Raw genomic sequence first — 20,766 nt, 5'->3', positions numbered from 1 at the left:
ATCGGCGATGCTCATGGCTACCCCGCATCGGTCAACCATAATTTCAGTCATTCTTTTATTTACTTAACAGTAGAAACTCTCGAAATATGAAAATTCGTTTGCATGCGAGAAAGGCGTAAGTACACGTAAATCGTGCTTTTGATGTTGCAGTCAAAACTCTTAAATGATTCTCCCCCGTGCGTTCAAAGTAAATACGGCAGTTACTGCGACAGCGATTGTGACAAATCGGCATCGCGTGTCTCTGGAGCTTCAAAAGGTTCACTTTAATAGATACGCGAGCACCAGAAATACAGTCAGACTTTTAAAACACGTTTAATGTGCAATCTCACTCGTAGACTCAAAACACGTACCTGTCGCCACTTCATAAAAACACACGATAGTGTCACAGTCAAGTGTTGGAGGATTAAAGATTAAAATGTCCTTTTTTTTTTCTTTTTCGGACAAAAACGATGCATATTAGTTGTTTTCAAAAGGCACTGAGGGCATCATGGCATTGCAGAACAGATCAGCTGTTGTTACTTCCTCATTTCTGGACTTCACGCTCATTATCTTACCTGAAATGATCTAAAATGATACAAAAGTGAATATTTGGCTACCGTTTGAGTTATGGAACGATTTGACCGTGTGAAATGCGCTTAAACTTGAATGTGCACGTGTGGACGTTTGTTTGACATTGGGTCCGCCGCTCACTGATTCCTGACACTAAATAGACAAGTGGGTTTTGGGTGGGTTAGTGCTGAAGTGCTGCCTTCATAGGGGAAAATACACTTAATGCCTTTCGTGCACATCATAGTTTGCACTTGAGGCTCAACGGGAATTCAAACCCAAAACATTTAGCTTGCGGGCCAGACCCGTGAACTCCTCCTTCAACCTGCTTTGAAAAAAAAAGTGCATGCAAAAAAAAAAAAAAATCACTTGCCATCCAGATCCTGGTAATCCTCAGAGTGTCATGGGAGGCAAGATGTTTTTTTTTTCTCCCCCACCCCTCCCGAAAAGTTCAAATATGACTGATAGGCAACTGTGCTATTCTGCTAATGATGCACAGATTCAAACCCAGAACCCCTTGACTGCATGGCAGACGTGTTGTTAACCCCTACCCTACTGTGCTGCCACGGTCCTCAATAGAGAAAAAAAAAAACCCAAAATGATGAAAGGTCATCTTTGAGGCTTCATGTGTTATCCAAAGGACATAAAAGTATCGATAAATTGAAGCATAGTCAGGAGAAACGATGAACGGGCGAATCCGGACTTTCCACCGCGCGTCTCCGACGGTTTCTTCTTTGAGGGGCGCGGTGTCCGGTCGAGCAAAACAAAGCCCGAAACCCGCGACGACGAGGCGCTTCCTCGCCTCTCAATCGGTGACAAACTTCTTGGAGTTGTGCGTCCCGTTGCGGTCCGCGTGCGGGCCGCCGGCACGCGGCAAGAAGTCGGAGCGGATGAGGCGGTACAAGTAGACCAGCATGATGACGTTCATGGCCATCACGCAGGCCATGAAGAAGGCGGCGTGGTCCAGCTTCGAGTAGTTTGCGCTGATGTACCAGGTGATGTAGAACTGCGTGGCCAGGCGCACGGCCACGAAGGTGCAAACGTTCAGCACCTTGTTGAGGCGGTAGGCGGCCGACGAGGTGGCGCCCACCATCTTGAGAAGCAGCCGCAGGTGAAGCGTCACGCTGTTCACCTCCACCAACAGGACCATCACCGCGCCGGCCACGTACAGCTGCGTGTAGAGCGTGTACAGGAAGCACGAGAGTACCTGACAGACAAGACGGCGGAGAAACGCGCATGGGATCACCTTTTGGGCTCAAGGGGCAGAGTTGACGGTTCAAATGGGACAGATGGGACAAAGGTTAATCAAGGGTGAGGTTTCAAAATATATCGTAGATGTATTCAGATTTTTTTTTTTTGTAATTAGTTACAATTTATTGATCAATTATATCATCAAAAAGGTACATGTACAGCGGAACTGATTTATCGGGTTCTTGCGAAGGCTGCCGATAACAGCCACTGATACGGACGTCCAGGTTTTCCTTCATCTGCCCACCAAAACACAACGTATGGAAGTAGAGCACACGTTGAATTGGATTTATGACTTGGAGTGCATCGTTAGCGCATCGCTACGGTGGGCTGAAGGCATTCCGCTTGGCTGACGGAATATTTTTCTGGCTTCGATTGGATTTGGTGAACTTTGTGTTGAACTTGCTGCGGAGCCAAAAGGGATGGTGAGACCAGAACAGTCAGACAAAAAGATCGTCATCGTTCACATTCATTAATCGTTTTGAGAATTGAAAACTGAATGTATCAAAAGTGCTATTTTTTTCAGAACTGAGTACTTTTAGGAACATATTGACTCTTTCTAATTTGGTTTCCTTACAAGCGCATGGTGGATGAGGAATTCCCAGGATCGTCTTCCGTTTCCCGTCCCGATGATATCAGCCGTGTCGTGAACAAAGTATCCTGACAAGGGACGACAATGAAAAAAGATCAGCCACAAGACACGCTTCCGAGATCTTTTTCGTTTGTGATTGATGTAACAACCGCAACTTTGGGTCTGTTTTGTTTTGCTTTTTATACGTCTTCATTTTGCCATGACAATTTTTGCGGGTGGCGTTCCTGAGCCCACGCGGTGATGTCCTTGACACATCGATGTCGGTCTTTGATGCACCGGCGCCTGCATGAGGGGTGCGAGGTCACCGGCGGTCAATGTTGGTTCGGGGCCTTGCTGCTTCCACGCGGTGATTTGTCCAGATCGTCGGAAGCTTCCGATGATATTGTGGACCGAAAGTGCAACTGCACATCGAAGAACATTGTTCCTAAACCGTTGGACTATTTCCTCACAGAGAGGTGAACCTTGGCCCCTCTCGGCTTGCGAATGAGCGTGCGATTCTTTTTTCTTGCCGATCCTGACACACACGCCTGTTCCCAGTTAGCGTCTTCACACGCGGGATGTTCCAAACGGGTGTTTGATGAGCATTTGACAACTTCCGCTTTGAACGCCGTCGCATATTCATGGCAAGACAGGCTGAACCTGACTGGCAAATCACCGTCCTCTCTGTTTATTCTGTTGAGCACAACATCCCAATTTCATTGGCCTCTGTAGCTAAGTTAGATGACAACATTACTTTCTAGTTCCATCCGGATCATGCCGACAACCACGCTGAACGTCAAAACGGCGACTGGTTTTGCCAAAACTCGCTTGGAGGTGCATTTTTAACAGTTAAGTTGAAGTTTCATTTAAAAAAAAAGAAAAAAAAAAGGGAGACTCGCTTGAAGAGTCTTTCTCGACTTAACATAAATGCATAAAAAAATACAAATGTCAAGTAAATGCAGTCTTTGGACCCGGCACGGTTAATATTGTCGTACGTGTCGCTTGCTTTTGCGGCCAAGTGGCGAGTGGCTGCTCATCGTGTCCTTTTGATTTGTCATTTTGTCTGTCTCCGCATGTTGCTTTGGTTTGGCTGCAGCGATCCCACTGACTCAGAGCCCTTTTGTGCCACGGAATGACTGGCACGCTGTGGTTCTCTTTTGCTCACACACACACACACATACACACACAAAAGCATTGTGTGCATGTGTGTGTGTGTTAAACAACAACACAAGCAAGTGTTGTCAGGGGCCAAAGCTCCAGCGATATCTGCGTCTTGGTGCTGACACGCAAGTTGCAGTGAGGCGCCAAGCAGATTCCCGGGCCAAATGATCGTTCTGCCGCCTCGGTGATTTGAGAAACAGGCTTTTGTTCGCCGGCACTCGACAATGTGCGGACAACGCGCCACAGTATGACGCACGGTTAGATGGATAGACGGCCGGGTAGATAGATTAAGGGTAGAAGTTAAGTCCAGGCAACGTTGATGAGTTCACTGACCGGTGGAAATGCACACAAGCAGGTAGGACAGCGGCGTGTGGTAAAAGTGGAGGTCGCTCAGCGTCTCGGGCCACAGCAACACACTGTGAGGATGACAATGGTTGGACATATGCAACATCGTGTCGTGAGCAGTCGTTTTAACAGAATTATAAAAAAAAAAAAAACAACAACAAAAGATTTTTCAGGCTAACATGCTTTTTTTTCCCAGGAAAAAGTAACACTTCAAGGAAAGCATCCCGATTTTAGGTGTGTCTATCTGTGCGTGTTTGTAAAGGGAAAAAAAGACATTTGCAAGATTTTGGGGGGAGGAAAACGCATGCAATGAAATTGTCAAGAACATGTGCTCCATGAAATATTTCAAGCGGCAAAAAAAAAAAAAAAAGGGGGTGTGTTCTCGAAATATTTGGAGCGCTTTGCGTCGAAAAACAAAAGCGACTGTACCTTTCCTGCGGAATGCGACTTGAATGAGTCACCAAAAGCTGCTCAGGTGTGGCCGCGGCAGGTTTGGCCAGTCAACGTTCAACCAATACTAGTCCGACTTGTACCTCGGCTGGCAGATCGCAATGAGCTTTTTTTTTTTTTTCCGCTGTAGCTTGTACACTCGTCCAAACATGCCCACTTTGACACACGCACGCACGTGCACACACTCGCACACACACACCATAACGGCGTGGAAATACTTTGTGACTCTGCGTGGAGAGCTTTTTCATCTTTCTGTACTTTGGGAGAGAATTTCATTTCCTGAGCACATTTTGACGAGGGCTATCGGGACTTTTAACCCTCCACTTGCTCAAAGCAGACTTGGAGAAGCAAGCTATTCCCCACCCACGGCCTCATTCAAGTTTGATTATTATTGGTTGTGGGAATAACGCGCGGGAAAAGTTTCACAATCAAATCCAAAACCACAAAAAAAAAAAACAGTGTAGTTGACGGGGGTCCGAACCCCAAGCGGGTCGCGCCGTGGGTTCGAAGCCGAGCCCCCCCTGCGCCGTGGCCGCCTCGCTAGCCGAGCGCGCTGACCGCTGAGCGAAAACTTGCCGACCGCTTTCTTGCTCTCGTCCCGCCGCCGGCGTCGTCGTCGTCTTCCGCGCGCCGCGCCGACTTAGGCCACCCGACAATCTTGCCTTCCCCGTTGCCCGTTGCTGATAAGCGCCGTCGTCACAACTGACCTTTGACACAGCGTTGGCCGGCTGGGCTCCGTCATTTTCCCGGACGGCTTTTGCGCGGACCATATACGGCGACGATTTGGCCAAACGCGCGGGGTCCCAAGGTCAGCCGCTTGCTTATCAAGGGAAAATGTCCTGCGGGCGCGTGTACCTTGGCGCACTTTGATAGCTCGGGTTTTTTTCCATACGCTATTTGCTGACTTTGAATTGATCGTTTGAATCCTGTGCGCTCTTTGATTGGCGAGTGCGAAATTGATCACATTCAATGGTGACGCTTCGAAAAGTTCCCCTTGAGACCCGCTACTTTAGCCACCTCCGATTTTTTGACTCAAGTAGAGAGTACTGATATCGGTTGTTTTCGACTGTGGCCAGTAAAAATAAGAAGTCGGCGGGAAATACATAGCCACAAAAAAAAAAAAAAAAAATCTAGTCAAGTATAGAGTGTGGGTCCTTGGTGATGATGTTGACGAGAAAGGAGTAACCCACCAGGATTGGACCGGTTTCAAAAAGGAGATCAATCAAACCCGCCGAGCGATGCTCACGCCACCCCTATTAAGTGAGAAATCACGGCGTGTCGCAGCATCCGCAGTCAGGCTTCCGTCAAAGTGAAGGCGCACCTATCCGCAACTTTGCTCAAGACGCTCAGAAAAGAAGCAGAGGCGAGTCTGAGTGCAAAGCAAAATGTTTTGCTGCGCTTCATCTCCGAGATAAGCCCATTTGATTTGCCGTTGCTTTGCAAGCTAACGGCCACGAACACCGTTTTGCATGCTGCGATTAATAACCCGTTTGATCAAATCGTATCAGAGAACAATGATGCAAACCCCCCCAAAAACGCTCTTGAATCATCACCCTTCTAAAGCTTGTTTTTCACTTGGATTTGTTCCTGCTGTGATTGTCAAGATGTTGAGCCGAATTCTGGTGAGGTGCGCATTTTACTTCATGAAATGAAATAGAGTGCGGATGTTTTGATCAAGAATTACTTCCGAGCCATGTTATTTGCGTGAAACGGGTTAGCGCGCGCACCTCACAGCGCAGAGGTGGAGGGTTCGATTCCGACTCTGGCCTTCCCGCGTGGCGTTTGCCCCGTGCCCCCCCCGGGTTTCCTCCGGGTACTCGGGTTTCCTCCCACGTTCCCAAAACATGCCCGGCAGCTTAACCGAATTGTCCCAAGGTGCGACTGCGAGTTGTCTCCGTGTGCACCCCCGCCTGCTGCCTGACGTCGGCCGGGACGGGCTCCGGCGTTCCCAGCGACCCTTGTGAGGAGAAGCGCCTCGCGGTCACCGGCTGCTCCCTCTGAATTGTGGGATGCTTCCTCTGGGGGTAAAATGAAGGTGGCTGGCCCACCGGGCATCTGCCCCGGACAGCGGATGGCCAGTCCAGCCCCACGTACCGAAATTTGGGACTCGACTGGAAGTTCTGAGTATGTGCGTAAGTCCTCCTACCTGGAGACAGCCCACGTCCCGGTGAGGGTGGAGTGCACCATGGACAAGGAGAGGTTCTTCCACTTCCAGGCTTGGAACTCGTCACTGGCCACCACCTTGGGCGGGGTCACCTTCCCCAGAAGCCCGTGGACCACCCTGAAGAGGACGGCGAAGAGCACCACCGAGGGTCCCGGGTGCCTCTTGAGCGCCGCGACCAGGGCCTCCATCCCGGCTCCCACTTGCGCCTACGCGCGTCGCGCTCCGTCCTCGGCCCGGAAGCCCGGATGCGTCTGAGTGGAGACCGTTCGGGACTCCGCGCGCTCCGCCGCCAACGCGCTGCGCGCTTTCGATCGTGTTACTTCCACGCAAAGTCAGAAAAGGAGAGGAAAAGGGTGGGGAGCGTTTCGGTGATGCCGTCGGAAGCCGAAGGTCCGCTCGCCTGTTGCGCTCTGCGTTGTCGCTCCGAGTGAGGGGAGGTGTGAGGGGTCGGGGCGGTGTTGGAGGAGCGCCTCGTCACGTGCGTGCGCGCGCTGCACCCATCGACGACGCAAACAAGGAGCACGGGGCGGGGCGGGGCAAGACGGAAGACGCGAGAACGTACGCAAGGGGCCGAAGTGGACGGAAGAAAGGCAAGGAAGTGCGCTCGGAAGGAAAAGAATACTTCCTTCAAACAGTTCTGGTCACACCGGAAGTCGCAGGCCGAATAGAAAGACTTTGGCTCTCCAACGCGAGAGACGCCAAGTGACACGGCACAGCTTCATTCGCACCCCACGTAGAAGGCAGCTTTACTTATTCAACACATTTCATGCACGATGTGCTTCGCAATTTCAAGAAAAACATTTAAAAGCCGCCTTACCACACAATATAAGACAGCTAAAAGCAAACACGAGAAATGGAAAAGTAGCGTTAAAAAACGTAAAGTGCAAGAACAAGATTGGGGAACATTTTTACCACTGCTTACAAAGACCTTCATCACAGGCGAAAAGGAAAATACTATTTTGGGATTAAAACGAGGGGAATATATATACACACACTGAGAGTTCAAATAATCACAATCTTGTCATGAATGTGTTTGCAGTGAGCAGCAAAAAAAAAAAAAAAAATCGCACGTGGCGACTTGCTCCAATGAAGAAAAAGAGACGGCGCCTGATGTGAGTTTTTCGGGCGGACAAATGAAAAGATCCGCTAGATGTCAGCAGAGGCCCGCGTTGAGAATGCTCGGTGGAGGGCTCGCTGCCGTGCAGTTCCTCATTCGACCGCTGGATGGCACACGGAAAGTGAGGAAGTCCTTTTTGTTCGATCGGTGTCGTCCGAGTTCACTTTGAATTTCGAACACTGGTTACTGGTTAAGGTTGAGGGTTTGAGACTGCATTCGGGTTTTCAGTTTCGGTTTCAAGGCTGGGTTATGACTTCTACAGCCTGCCTTAGAGTTTCACTGTCGGGTGGCGAGCCCAGGTTAGGGTTTCAACACATCAGATTAGGGTTCCAAGCCTGGGAAATTGCTTCAAATCAGGTTTTACATCCCATTTTAGGGTTTGAAGCGAGGTTTGATTTAGGGTATTAAATTAGACTTTCAAACCTACATTTTGATGCCATTGACGGCTGTGAATGTGTGCGCGCTCGGGCTCGTGCAAATTTTATTCAATATAAAAATGGATGTTGATTGTTGATAACGTGTTTCCAAGTTTTTGTTTCGCGGGCCCACCCCCGCCCCCTTCCCTCGACCTTCTAGCTCCGCCACTGGACAACAGGTTTGCCTAATAATCTGTCTCGTGGAATTGTGTATTGCCCTCGTGTGAAAGGCGAAGAGCTGAGCCTGAGTATTTGTTCTGATGGAAGTAACGCACGTGATCTTCTCATAATCCTCTAAAAACATCCTGTCTGAGTTTCAGTGCGGCGCATTCCCCGACACGGACTCTCGCGCGCCCGAATAGGCCGCGGAGCCAGTCCAAGGAGCGGCGGGCATGTCGCAAACTTCCTCAAGGTGCTTTTTCTCCCAATGTGATATTCGTGAGAAAGACACCGGCCGGCTTTCTCAAGCCAGCCCCGCTCGGCTGGCTTCATTCCTGCTGCAGCGACGACGGAACCGGGATGGTCTGCGCGTCATTATGCACTTTGAGATGGATGATCATCGTTGTGTTGCTACACAGGCCTTTCTTTGTCACGGCACAAAGCATTTATTATCCAGCACGCTATCTCCTTTTCACCTCACCTTCCCCCAGACCGCACTAGAGTCGGCATTGGCCATTTACCGGAATTCGTGAAGTGGAATTCTTTCCCGTTCTTGTTTGATGTACAGCTTCAGCTGTTCAACGGTCTCCGTTGTCATATTTTACGCTTCATCATGCGCCACACATTTTTAGTGGCAGACGAGTCTGGACTGCAGGCATGCTAGGAAGCCACACTTTTGTAACATGCAAAGAAATCGCTTTGGCTTTGTCTTGCTAAAATAAGCACAAAAAAGATGGGAAAGGGTCAATTGATATGCAGTGATTCTATGGTTAAAAAAAAGCATGTTTCCCTCGGTCCAAGGTTTCATTTCTGTGTATTCTGTGTCAAAAAAAGTCAGACTGAAAGATTAACGATGAGCATAAGCAGTAGAAGTGGAATTCTTTCCCGTTCTTGTTTGATGTACAACTTCGGCTGTTCAACGGTCTCCGTTGTCATATCTTACGCTTCATAACGCAATGTCCTCGTCAGAAAGTAACGCTCCTTACCGCGATGTACATTTTGTTCATCAGCAAGGTCGCGGCGGAAGGATCGTTGTCACGAAGGCCTTTTGAGGGTCAATTGATATGCAGTGATTCTATGGTTAAAAAAAAGCATGTTTCCCTCGGTCCAAGGTTTCATTTCTGTGTATCCTGTGTCAAAAAAGTCCGACTGAAAGATTAACGATGAGCATAAGCAGTGTAGAATACAGATGACTCCGGAAGCTACACTCCAACCTCCTTACCGCGATGTACATTTTGTTCATCAGCAATGTCGCGGCGGAAGTTATCCCCCCACGTATCGTTGTCACGAAGGCCTTTTTACCATTTGTGGGAATAATCTGGTCGGTGTAATCAACTTCACGTCATCAAGGTGTTCGTTGTAAACAACATCGGCCGATGGATAATGAACGACGTGAAATCGGGACTTTGAGATGTGAACTTTATATGGCGAAGCCGTTGCAAACGGGTTACGTTGAGCCGAGGTTCGACGGCAAATTATTTATTTATTTATTTTGCCTTTCGCATACACTCCAACCTCCTTACCGCGATGTACATTTTGTTCATCAGCAATGTCGCGGCGGAAGTTATCCCCCCACGTATCGTTGTCACGAAGGCCTTTTTACCATTTGTGGGAATAATCTGGTCGGTGTAATCAACTTCACGTCATCAAGGTGTTCGTTGTAAACAACATCGGCCGATGGATAATGAACGACGTGAAATCGGGACTTTGAGATGTGAACTTCATATGGCGAAACCGTTGCAAACGGGGTACGTTGAACCGAGGTTCGACGGTAATTACTTTTTTTTTTTGCCTTTCGCGTGTTTTGTTCCTCAATGGCTTCCGTAGCCAAAACTTGGGTTGCCAAGGGAGACGGCGGAAGTGTTTGATCTCAGCGGCCCTGATGGAGAAATACGAGAAAATCAAAGTTGTCGGAAGAGGAGCATTCGGGTAAACCAAACGGCGTTCAGCTCGACTATTCACCGCTTTGCTACGCCCACATACTTTTCGGGAGTATTCAGAGAAAGAAAGTAGGCTCACGTTTTAGGTGTAAAAAGTCACCAAGTTGAGTCCAGAATGCTCAGCTAACTAGCTACTGGACCTTGATTTGCGGACAATGGACACGAATGGCCAGTAAACATTTTCAAAGGGAGAGAAGCACTGAGCATTTTTTCGACCTTTTTTGAAACGCCCCCAGGCGTTCAGCTCGACTATTCACCGCTTTGCTACGCCCACATACTTTTCGGGAGTATTCAGAGAAAGAAAGTAGGCTCACGTTTTAGGTGTAAAAAGTCACCAAGTTGAGTCCAGAATGCTCAGCTAACTAGCGACTGGAACTTGATTTGCGGACAATGGACACGAATGGCCAGTAAACATATTCAAAGCGAGGGAAGCGCTGAGCATTTTTTTCGACTTTTTTTGAAACGTCCCCCCCGTACTTTTTCACTTGTGTTTTCAGTCAAGAGAAAAACTTGGTAAAGTTGGCAACAAAGTAAGGCATCCAAATAAAAGGCGCACCGAGAAATACTGCTAATCGATTTTTAAAGTCATGTTGATCATTTAGTTCATGAGTTCTTGCAACTTTGGCGTGTCACATCCGAGGGTGACCCAGACGATGGAAGGAAGCATTTGTACACGGGAAAAAAAATCCCAATCACGTTACAACGGGGTCAAATTTCGCGTTTCAACATGTTAAAATTTTCACGTTACATTGTTATATGTTTTACATTTTAGCGTGACAAATGATTAAGACAAATCTGACTTACGCATGCGTTTAAAAAAGAAAGAAGCAGAGGGCAATTCAATTCCGTCACCCCAAAAAACGGTTACAGCCTATTTTGATATTTGCAACGACAAAGCAAAAATGATGGATATCAGTGCGATGTCTTGGAACTTATTCAATATTTTCACGTTAAAAAAGTCATCCAATGACTCTTTTATGCGTTGAGTAAAACGCCTATTTTTCATATTTCTTGAATAAAAAAAATGCAACACGTTATATAAAAACACTAAATTTGACAATTCAAAAGTTTGAAATGATGTAACACATTTTCTTTGACCTTATTTTTCCTTCGTGAAAAATAATTCTTTTCTTACTTATTTCTCCCCCAAATTGTGCCAGATCATGGTTATTAACTTTTCAAAATTTTTACTTGTTGAATGGCGGGGGCTCACGAAACACATCCAGATCCCCCAAACGGCCCCCAAGCTGTATTTTGGACACATTTGGTCTCTCCGCTCCAAAGTCTTGTTAATGGACCCCAACCGTCCTTCAGCATCGTCCCCCTGTGTCGGCGGCGCAGCGACGGCGCTTTGGTCATCCTGAAGGAGATCCCGGTGGAGCAGATGTCCCGCGACGAGCGCCTGGCCGCTCAGAACGAGTGTCAGGTGCTGAAGCTGCTCAACCACCCCAACATCATTGAGTACTACGAGAACTTCCTGGAAGACAAGGCGCTCATGATTGCCATGGAGTATGCACCCGGTAAGCCACGTCCAGCCCACATGAAACTTTGGGAACAAGTGCGCCGTGCGCGGATCCGCAAAAAAAGTCACATGAAGCCGCGGCTGAAAAGACACAGTTTGGGGTCCGATGACACGATAAGCGCTTCGCGAAATGTCCTTCAAATCAGATCCCGAAGCCGGTTGGCTGACGGGCTTGATATTTGCTCAGCATTCCTCCCCATATGAATGTTGACATGCAGGTGGCACCCTGGCCGACTACATCCAGAAGCGCTGCAACTCGCTGCTGGACGAGGACACCATCCTTCACTTCTTTGTGCAGATCCTGCTGGCCCTCTACCACGTGCACAACAAGCTCATCCTACACAGGGACCTCAAGACGCAGAACATTCTGCTGGACAAGCACCAGATGATCGTCAAGATCGGCGATTTTGGCATCTCCAAAATCCTCGTCAGCAAAAGCAAAGCGTACACCGTGAGTTACGTTTCCTTTGAGAACAAGTTGTTATCAGAATAAAGCCATTTTAAATCACCATTTTAGACTTTTTTTCTTGAATAAAATGTTTTCCTCCAAAAAGATGGCTTTCTTTTTTTTTTTTTTAATATAGCATTTTTAAACCTAAAAACATGTTAGTTGGTACCACAAAACAGGGGGAAGAAGGCCAAATTGCATGCAAAAGCTTTTCTCATGTCGTATCCTGAGCGCATTTTCCTCCGCAGGTGGTGGGGACGCCCTGTTACATCTCCCCGGAGCTTTGCGAGGGAAAGCCGTACAACCAGAAGAGCGACATCTGGGCTCTCGGCTGCGTGCTCTACGAGCTGGCGAGCCTCAAGAGAGCCTTTGAGGCCGCAGTAAGAAAGCCTCGCCCGATTTCAAAGGCACCCACTTGAAGACCGCCCTCGAGCCCGACAGACACCCAATTTGTTCTTTGTTTCTTTCTTTCTTTCTTTCTTTCTTTTTTTTTCTTCAGAATCTCCCCGCCCTGGTGCTGAAGATCATGAGCGGCACTTTCGCCCCCATCTCGGACCGCTACAGTCCAGAACTGCGCCAGCTGGTCCTCAACATGCTCAACCTGGATCCCTCCAAGCGGCCTCAACTCAACGAAATCATGGCGCTGCCCATCTGCATCCGCCCGCTGCTCAATCTTTGCACGGACATCGGCAACGTCAAGATGCGCAGGTGACCGACTTTGGGGGGTTAAATTCCTCTTTCTTGAAGCACCGTGAAATTTGGGAGACAAGACTCTCATGCTGTAATTCCAAAAGCTACCACCAATGCCACTCTTGGTTCAAATTTGTCATGTCCAGGATTGAGAAACCGCTGTCCAACGTGCAGACCGGGCCACGGGGCAGAGCCGGAGGGAGAGTGCCAACCGGCAGATCCAGAGGTAGCAAACCAAACACTTTTTTTTTTCTTTTGGACAAACGAGTTCGTTTTTCAGCAAATCCCCCTGCGTCGTTTAACGAAGAGGTGAACCGACTTAGGCCGAAGCACGACTATACACGAGCTCCCCGTTTGTTGGTGCGAACAGACGGCTCCGGCGCAGGCAAGTTGCATTCCCTCCGGCTGTCGTCGGTGTACACGTGGGGCAGCGGCATCCTGGCCCCGCTGCGTCTGCCCATGCTCAACACCGAGGTGCTGCAGGTGTCGCTGGGACGCACGCAGAAGATGGGCGTCACCAAGTCGGGCCGCCTCATCGCTTGGGAGGTGCGTGAAGACAAAGAGACGCCGTCGCGCCAAACAAATGACATCGGGCCACGCCTACACACCGACCAGCGCGCGGCGACCGGTTCGCGACCAGTGCAGGGTGTCGTCCGGATTCACTTTGAAAAAGAAAGCGCAGGACTTTGGCACACAAACATTGACGTCTTGGTCCAAGCCTGCTTACCGAACATCATTTCCCGTAAGGCCCCGATTAGCTGCTGCTGGTTAGCCATCAAGCTAACAAACATCCCGCCACTGTTTCTTGATGTTTTTGGTATTTCACAACACAAAAACGGGGGCGGGCGTGGCGGCACGAGAGTCTTGGCGGCCCACCCGTGGCGGCAACAGATCCCATTTTGAGGCGCCCGCCGCACGTATGGATCATTTCCCCACGAGGTGAGGTGTGAAGCTTTTGCTTGTGTCGGCCGCAGGCGCCGTCGGTGGGGTCTGCTGAGCTCAGTCTGCCCGGAGCGGTGGAGCAGATGCAGCCGCAGTTCATCTCACGCTTCCTGGAGGGGCAGTCCGGAGTCACCATCAAGTCCGTTTCCTGCGGAGATCTCTTCACCGCCTGCATGACGGGTGAGGGATCCCGGCCGCAGCCACGTCAGGGCGGGGCTTTGACTTCGGAATTGAATGCGCGCCGGAGACGGTCCCGGCTAACTTTGGGCACCAAGCCCTGAAGTGCTCGCGACTCAGTCAGACTCGTCGCAACACCGTCCACTGAAGCCGCACCGCCGCAAAATGACCAAAAATGAGCGAGCGACGTTCAGCTCACGCGAGCGGTTGACTTCAGGCTTTGACCAGATGCGTGTGCGTGCGTGTCAAAGTGAGAACATGAAACGTGCACGCGTTACTCTATTGGGAGGCGCTGGCAGCCACCCACGAGCGCACACTAACGCGCCTCACACGCGCGTCGCCCGATATGATTGTGATTCGGCACGATGGCCGCCTTTGGGGATGGAAACAGACAGAGGGATGAGAAATAACCCGCAAAGTCAAGAAAGCCTCAGTCCAGCGTTGGCTAACAAAGTCGTTTTGCAGACAGGGGCATCGTCATGACCTTTGGAAGCGGGAGCAACGGCTGCTTGGGCCACGGGAACTTCAACGACGTCACACAGGTACTCGCCGTCCACGCGGAGGCTGACGTGGCTTTGCGGCGTCACGCGGTTCGTCGAGTTGCGGTTTCTGTCCGGGCGGGTTTACGAGTCGCCTCCCGTTGACGCGGTTTTCACACGATATGCAGCCACGTCGCGCGTGCGCAGGGGTTAGACTCCGTCACGCCAATCCAATTTGATCCGGATCCGATTCAAATGACTCATCCGCGTTTGACCGGGAAAGTCTCATTCACAAAGCCTTTCGTCAGATCGGGTGGTCATTTGCCGTCCCGTTCGAAGTCGCTTGCGGGCGGAAAGCAGATTCGATTCTGGATCCAAGGGATCACAAATCAATATCTGAGCATAATCGTCTTGTCATTTTTGAAATGAATACCTTTGACGGAACTGGAGTTAAAAGTCTCAATCTCCTCACACTCTAGCCCAAAATCGTGGAGGCGCTCCTGGGCTACGAGCTGGTGCAGGTGTCCTGCGGCGCTTCCCACGTTCTGGCCATGACCAACGAACGAGAGGTGTTCGCCTGGGGCCGAGGCGACAACGGTAACCGTTTGAGGAGGAGCCCGGGCCCCGGGATTCTCGCCGTCCGGGTTTGATGACGGCGCCGTCTCTTCCGCCCGCCAGGTCGCCTGGGTCTGGGCACCCAGGACACCCGCAACCGTCCGCAGCAGGTGCCTTTGCCTGGCCAGCTGGAGGCCCAGAGGGTCCTGTGCGGCGTCGACTGCTCCATGATCATCGGCGCCGGGAACGGCATCGCGGCGTGTGGGAGCAACAGGTGGTGACTCTGGCGCGGCGGAAACCTCGCCCGGCGCGTTCCCAATGCAATCGAGGATGTTTGCGTTTTTCGCTTGCTCGCCGCGGGATCACGCCGTTTTGATTGCGTCAAATGACTTAGGTTCAACAAGCTGGGTCTGGATAAGATCACATCCGGCGAGGAGCCCAGTGTCTCCAATCAAGTGGAGGAGGTCCACTCGTTCGCGCCCGTCCAATCGGCGCCGCTCAACAAGGAGACGATTGTCTGCGTTGACATCGGCACGGCCCACTCTGTCGCTGTGACAGGTCAAATCTCCCCTCCGTCCCTCTTGCGCAACTCAACTTTGAATCGAGACAGACCAAAAAAATGGGGAGGGAAAATGGAGTACTTTTTTTTCAATCAATACAGTACTCTATTTTTAAATTGACAGTTTTTTTTTTTTTTTAGAATGGACTTAGTTTTAATTCTTGAAAGAATATATCTGATGTGTTTTCTCAAAATCAGGCGAATGTCACTTGTTGCTATAGGTGGCAGTTTAAAAAAAAAAGGGGGGGTGGGGCACATGTTTTGAAGCTCATCTGAACACCGGAGGACAGAAAAGGCATTTTTACATTTGATTATGAAGCTTCGTGACGCAGCGCTTGGGCGCGAGTGTGTTTGTATTATGTGGTCGATCAATTTGTAATCATTCTTTTGCATGTTATTTGTATGTGTTCGAAAGGACCCCCTTGAAAATGAGATGACGAATCTCAAGGGGATATTCCTGACTGACAATAATTCTGGGACTCTTTTGCATACCACTAGAGGAGCCCATGTAGCACACTCAGTGTGTTTGTGTGTGTGTGTGTTCCATATGTGCATCGCTCGGTTGGAGAAGCTGGTACGAAAGAGGCAACCGTAACAGAAGCGTTCAAACAGTTTGTTTGTGGATGACAGTTGTGCAGCCGGTCACACGTTGGTTCTCCCCCCTGCAGAGAGCGGCCACTGTATCACCTTTGGCAGCAACCAACACGGGCAGATGGGCTGCGCTTCCCGACGGGGCAGCCGCGCTCCTTACCCGGTGCCCGGCCTGCAGGGCATCACCGCGGCGGCCTGCGGAGACGCTTTCACGCTGGCCATCGGGTCTGGTGAGTTCACGCCGGCGAGCAATTCCTCACCGGAGAGCGGGGCCGCCTTCTCACGTTTCTTTGGGCGGCGCTGGAATACCGAGGCATTGTCCAATTTGTACATTCGTTTCTCGTAGCTGGGTTGATTCCTGTTGCGCCAGGTGGCGGGCATCACGAGCAACTGTCTCGACTGGTCTCGACTCGAGTGCATTTCTCGAGCACTGTCGACAAAGTGCTGTCTGAGGAGCAAAAGTAATTCAGGCAACAAAACGAGAAATGAATAACAAGGACAGGAGAACGCACCAAAACAATCCTACTAAAAATCAAGTCTCATCCGGAGTCAAAAGCCAAAGAATCAAAATGATGAGTTTGAAAGATGGGCAGCAAGCGGGGGGCCTTACCCAACGTTCATTCCAAAGAGACGGACGGGCAGCGGAAAATGCCTCCGCTTACTTCTCGGCACCTGTCATAGTGTCTGATCCGCCCACCCGAGGCACCGGGCAGGGAGCACCGAGAGGTCAGGTGGGGCGAGCCCATTTCAAGATCGGAAAGCAAATAAAATGAGCCAGTGAAGAAATGCCCAAATAGGAGCTCTCTGCTCCCTCTTACGAGTACTGTACTAGTCAAGGGGCGAGCAGCGGCATTCTGGACCAACTGGAGACGCTGAATGGAGGATTGCCTGACTCCCAAGTAAAGTGCATTACAGTCATCCGGCCGCGACGTGACAAAGGCAGTGGTTTGCTTGAATGAAGGGCTGCAACTAACAATTATGCCAATAATCCATTCGTCTTAATCATTTTTGGGAGACGAATCGGATGAAACCATTTTCAAATTTCCATCCCTTATTCAAAAACAGGACATCATTTCTCTTGAAAAATAATCAATCTGCTTTCATGCAGGACCACGGACATCTATCACTAGTTACTAGGCTGAATTGTGTCCCACTACGGCGAATCCTGAAGGAAAAACCAGTTTTGTTTCTTAACCGCACTATCGCCTTTCCGCCGGTAGAGGGTGCTCATGGAGCGTGACCCGGCCTCGAGGATGTTTGGGCTGCGCCGCTCGCATTCAAATGAAATGTCTGTTTGAATATTCGCCCGGCGAAGCTTCGGGGCAGAAATTTCGTGTCGACTTTGTCAACTCCACTTCCCACGTTCGAAGTACGGTGCGAAACAACGCCGAAGTCATCGTTCCCTCCGCCTTGGCCAAATAACACATCCAGTAGAAGGACTTGCTCACTTGTGAAAAGCTTCTCCTCTTGCAACGCATACGTAGGTGTGACGTCATGCTGAAAAGATCACGAGGATTGAGATGTGCACCCCTTCCAGTCACTTCCGTGGAACGGGGTGAGGGGGGTGCCACTTGACTGAGAACGGCTGGCAATACAGGAAACGCGACATTTTTTGCGGGGGGGGGGGGCTGAAAAGTGACGTGTCGCAAATGCGCGTGTATGTTGCCATCCTTGCGCGCGTGTAAGTGCGCGGATGCTTTGCTGGGGGAGGACAAATGGTGAAATGTCACATTGTGCCAGTGATTGGCTCCCCCCGTGTGAAAGGCAGCTGCGGTCGACCTGCTTCCCTGCAGCTTCTGCTCATCAAGGGACACTTTTGTTGGCAGATGGAGCCATTGTGTCGCCCCTCCAGGAGACACCCAGCGACATCTGTGTGTGTGTGTGTGTATGGCGCACACCTCCAGGCTACTCTCTGGGCTGGGGACTCAAAAAGCACACTCCTGTGATTTTTAAATGGAATTCCTATTTTTTTTTTCCGGGGGACTAAATGCTGGTCCAAATGTATGGGGCAAAGCAAGTGATCAAGTTGTGCACGCGTGTGTGTTGTGCCGACCTCCACTCCTCTCTTGTTCCCTGTGGGCAGATGGCGAGGTGTACACGTGGGGAAAGGGCGCCCGCGGGCGCCTGGGGAGGAAAGAGGAGGACTCGGGGATACCGAAGGCGGTGCAGCTGGACGAGAGCCAACCCTTCACCGTCACATCGGTGGCTTGTTGTCATGGCAACAGCCTGCTGGCAGTCAAACGTAATATTTTACCCATTGGCCTTTTCTGGGGGGGGGGGGCAACGTACTAATCCCTCCATGAGCGCCGTTCATCCTCTCATTTGTAACAGTCCTCCAGGAATCAGCGGCCTTTTTTTGACATTGTTGCAGCCTAAAATGCCGAACTTGATGGCAGCATTTACTCTGATGACATCAACCCAATTCCTGATTTGAAAATCCAGCCGCCAAATCCGCCTTCACCTCGCAACATGGAATTTAGTGGCCTCGGCTATCTTGAATAGACCCACCAGAAGTTTCAAGTCGCTATTCCCAAAGAGACATCAAAAGTTAGTTGTTTTGGTTGTCGTCGGCCATTGTACTTCCGGGTCATTTTGGGCCCTTTCAGGGGTCCTTCAAAGACACACTTGTCGCAGACAAATTGATTTTTTAATTCAGTCCCCAAAGCCAGTTTCACGTGGCAACATGAGATTTGGTAGACATGTCTGTCATGAGTAGACCCACAAAAACATCCAATGAAACCATGCTGCAAAAGACACAAAAAGTCTTGCCGTTTTGTTTTGAAGTGGCCATTTCAGGGTCATGGACCTTTCTGGCGGTACGTCAACGATGAGAGAGTTTGTCCAATTTTGCTGTCAGAGTTGCACCATACACTGGAGAGATGATGGACGATAACAGATTTTTACATTTTGAACTTTGAGGACTGGCCATAGAACACCAAATCAAGCATAAATCGGCCATGATTTTTTTTATTTTATGGAGGGAAAGAGAGTGGATGATTATTGGTTTTTGAATGTATTCCCCCAAAGCCGCTTGCACTTAGTACCGTAAAATTTATCTGTCGTGACTTGACCCACAAAAAAAAAAAAATGTCTCAAGAAGCCATGCTTGAACAGACACGGCAAGCCAGCCATTTTGGTTTGAAGTGGTCCGTTTTAAGCGTCATTCTGACTGTTTCTTGGGGCGCTTGTTAGATTGCCACCACATTTGTACTCGAAGGGTTGGACGACAATCCCGAATTGAATAACTCCACAAATCCATTCGCAGTGCGCACCAGCCAGTGGAGTGCGCATTAAAAATAGATGCAGATTTAGAGAAGATTACAGTGCATCACAATTTAATAAGCAATCGAGATGTTGTTGGTAATCCTCGCTGCCGCCGACCTGCAGCACATCAAGAGGACACACTGGCTGATCCTGACAACATGACGCATTAAAAAAAAAAAAAAACTACAGATCGACTTGACTCTCTTGGCGTCCGTTTTGGCACGTTAAGGGATCGTGTGTTACAAGTGTTGTTCCTCGTGTTTCATTTCTCTCTTTTCCTGCTTTTTGTTTTCAGCTTTGCTCGATGAAGGCGCCCCGAGATGACGGCGTCCGCAAGCCGGCCCCTCGCGACCAAACGGCCACTCGCTTGTCCTCGCAATTGACACCATCCACAAAAAGTTCGAAAACACCTCGAGGGGATGAGAGTGGAGGAACAGATGTCACTCTTGGAGGAAGACTTAGGACAAGATCTGGGCGTGTGCCTGAGAGCACTTTGGGTTTTGTGCACTGGGACCAGCAAAGGGAAATTCCCCAAACCGTTCCCACAAAGCATACAATTGTCCCAAAAATGTCACAACAATGAGGGTCCAACAACCAAGTCTCATCCCGGAGTTGTGCAGCGGTGACCCGAGTTGATGGAAATCAAAAGCCTCAAAAACTCGCGCCTACGTCATCGCGTTTTAAACATAGCTACGTGTAATTACATACGAGATGTTCCTTCCAGAACGCATTAGGATGGGGAAGCGAGCGTGAACAGGACAATCGCGTGCAGAAAAGTGAGCAAGTCCAATTTTTCTCAACTAAATGTCATGAAAATGTTCCGTTTTTTTTAAGTAAACCCCCACAATGTTTCCTCTAATCTCAATTTGTATTTATTTTGACAAAACACATTTTTATCAAGTTTAAATGGAAGGAGAAAACTAATTTCCCTCAGTCAAAAAGGTCCACGGCAGGTACATGCGTCGCAAGCGTCAAACCATTTCATTCATCGACACGCTTATGGGTTATTTGACAATAAAATGAACAGAACTCGAAATAATTACGTCCAGTCTGTCGGTACAGAATGGGCCGTCATAATGTCATGAAGAGGATTTCAGTTCGTCCTCGACTGCTCCCAGGTGGCCAAGGCAGCAACACCGGAAGAGAGCAGCGTTTGTGTGACCGAAGCGCTTTTGAAAAAAAAAAAACATGTCATGACATCATTGTCGTGACTTTTTTTTTTTTTTTTTTTTTTTTTTAAGAAAGTCAGATAGTGAAGACTGCTACTTATCCTCATGAAAATACACCTGACAACAAGTTTTGTTGCTTTTGGGGGGGAAGCCTGAAACGAATGGATGGCATTTGCATTCATATCACTGGGAAAAGGTGACTTGAGATCGCTCCTCAAGGCACAACTGAATCCAGCGGGCCGCTTAAAATGGA

The 20,766-nt window shown here is 49.5% G+C and overlaps 2 protein-coding genes across 4 annotated transcripts; one reads left to right on the top strand and one right to left on the bottom strand.

Annotated features, from left to right (window-relative positions):
• Positions 1-296: 296 nt before the first annotated feature.
• On the bottom strand, positions 297-6,939 carry tlcd1 (TLC domain containing 1). Of its 2 annotated transcripts, XM_019868304.1 has the most exons (5): positions 6,734-6,939; positions 6,468-6,685; positions 3,860-3,942; positions 2,372-2,454; positions 297-1,753 (listed from the first exon to the last, which is right to left on the bottom strand). In XM_019868304.1, the coding sequence occupies exons 2-5, from the start codon at positions 6,671-6,673 to the stop codon at positions 1,352-1,354; spliced, it is 774 nt and encodes a 257-aa protein (XP_019723863.1). In that variant the 5' UTR covers positions 6,674-6,685; positions 6,734-6,939; the 3' UTR covers positions 297-1,351. The 2 variants fall into 2 exon arrangements, with proteins under 2 accessions (XP_019723863.1, XP_019723854.1); XM_019868295.1 differs by having other exon boundaries at positions 6,468-6,939.
• A 1,458-nt stretch (positions 6,940-8,397) lies between these two features.
• Positions 8,398-20,225, top strand: nek8 (NIMA-related kinase 8). Of its 2 annotated transcripts, none has more exons than XM_019868235.1 (15): positions 8,398-8,430; positions 11,432-11,637; positions 11,858-12,090; positions 12,336-12,467; positions 12,587-12,795; positions 12,924-13,003; positions 13,148-13,323; positions 13,752-13,899; positions 14,362-14,438; positions 14,855-14,972; positions 15,054-15,204; positions 15,325-15,488; positions 16,158-16,310; positions 18,164-18,322; positions 19,640-20,225. In XM_019868235.1, exons 1-15 carry the CDS (start codon positions 8,411-8,413, stop codon positions 19,666-19,668), a joined length of 2,055 nt encoding a protein of 684 aa, XP_019723794.1. In that variant the 5' UTR covers positions 8,398-8,410; the 3' UTR covers positions 19,669-20,225. The 2 variants fall into 2 exon arrangements, with proteins under 2 accessions (XP_019723794.1, XP_019723785.1); XM_019868226.1 differs by lacking the exon at positions 8,398-8,430 and adding an exon at positions 9,722-10,106.
• The last annotated feature ends 541 nt before the right edge of the window (positions 20,226-20,766 follow it).

Source organism: Hippocampus comes, unplaced genomic scaffold (assembly GCF_001891065.2).
Source record: "Hippocampus comes isolate QL1 unplaced genomic scaffold, H_comes_QL1_v1.1 scaffold49, whole genome shotgun sequence".
NCBI classification, from domain to species: Eukaryota; Metazoa; Chordata; class Actinopteri; order Syngnathiformes; family Syngnathidae; genus Hippocampus; species Hippocampus comes.
This window is presented reverse-complemented; position numbering and strand designations above follow the sequence as displayed.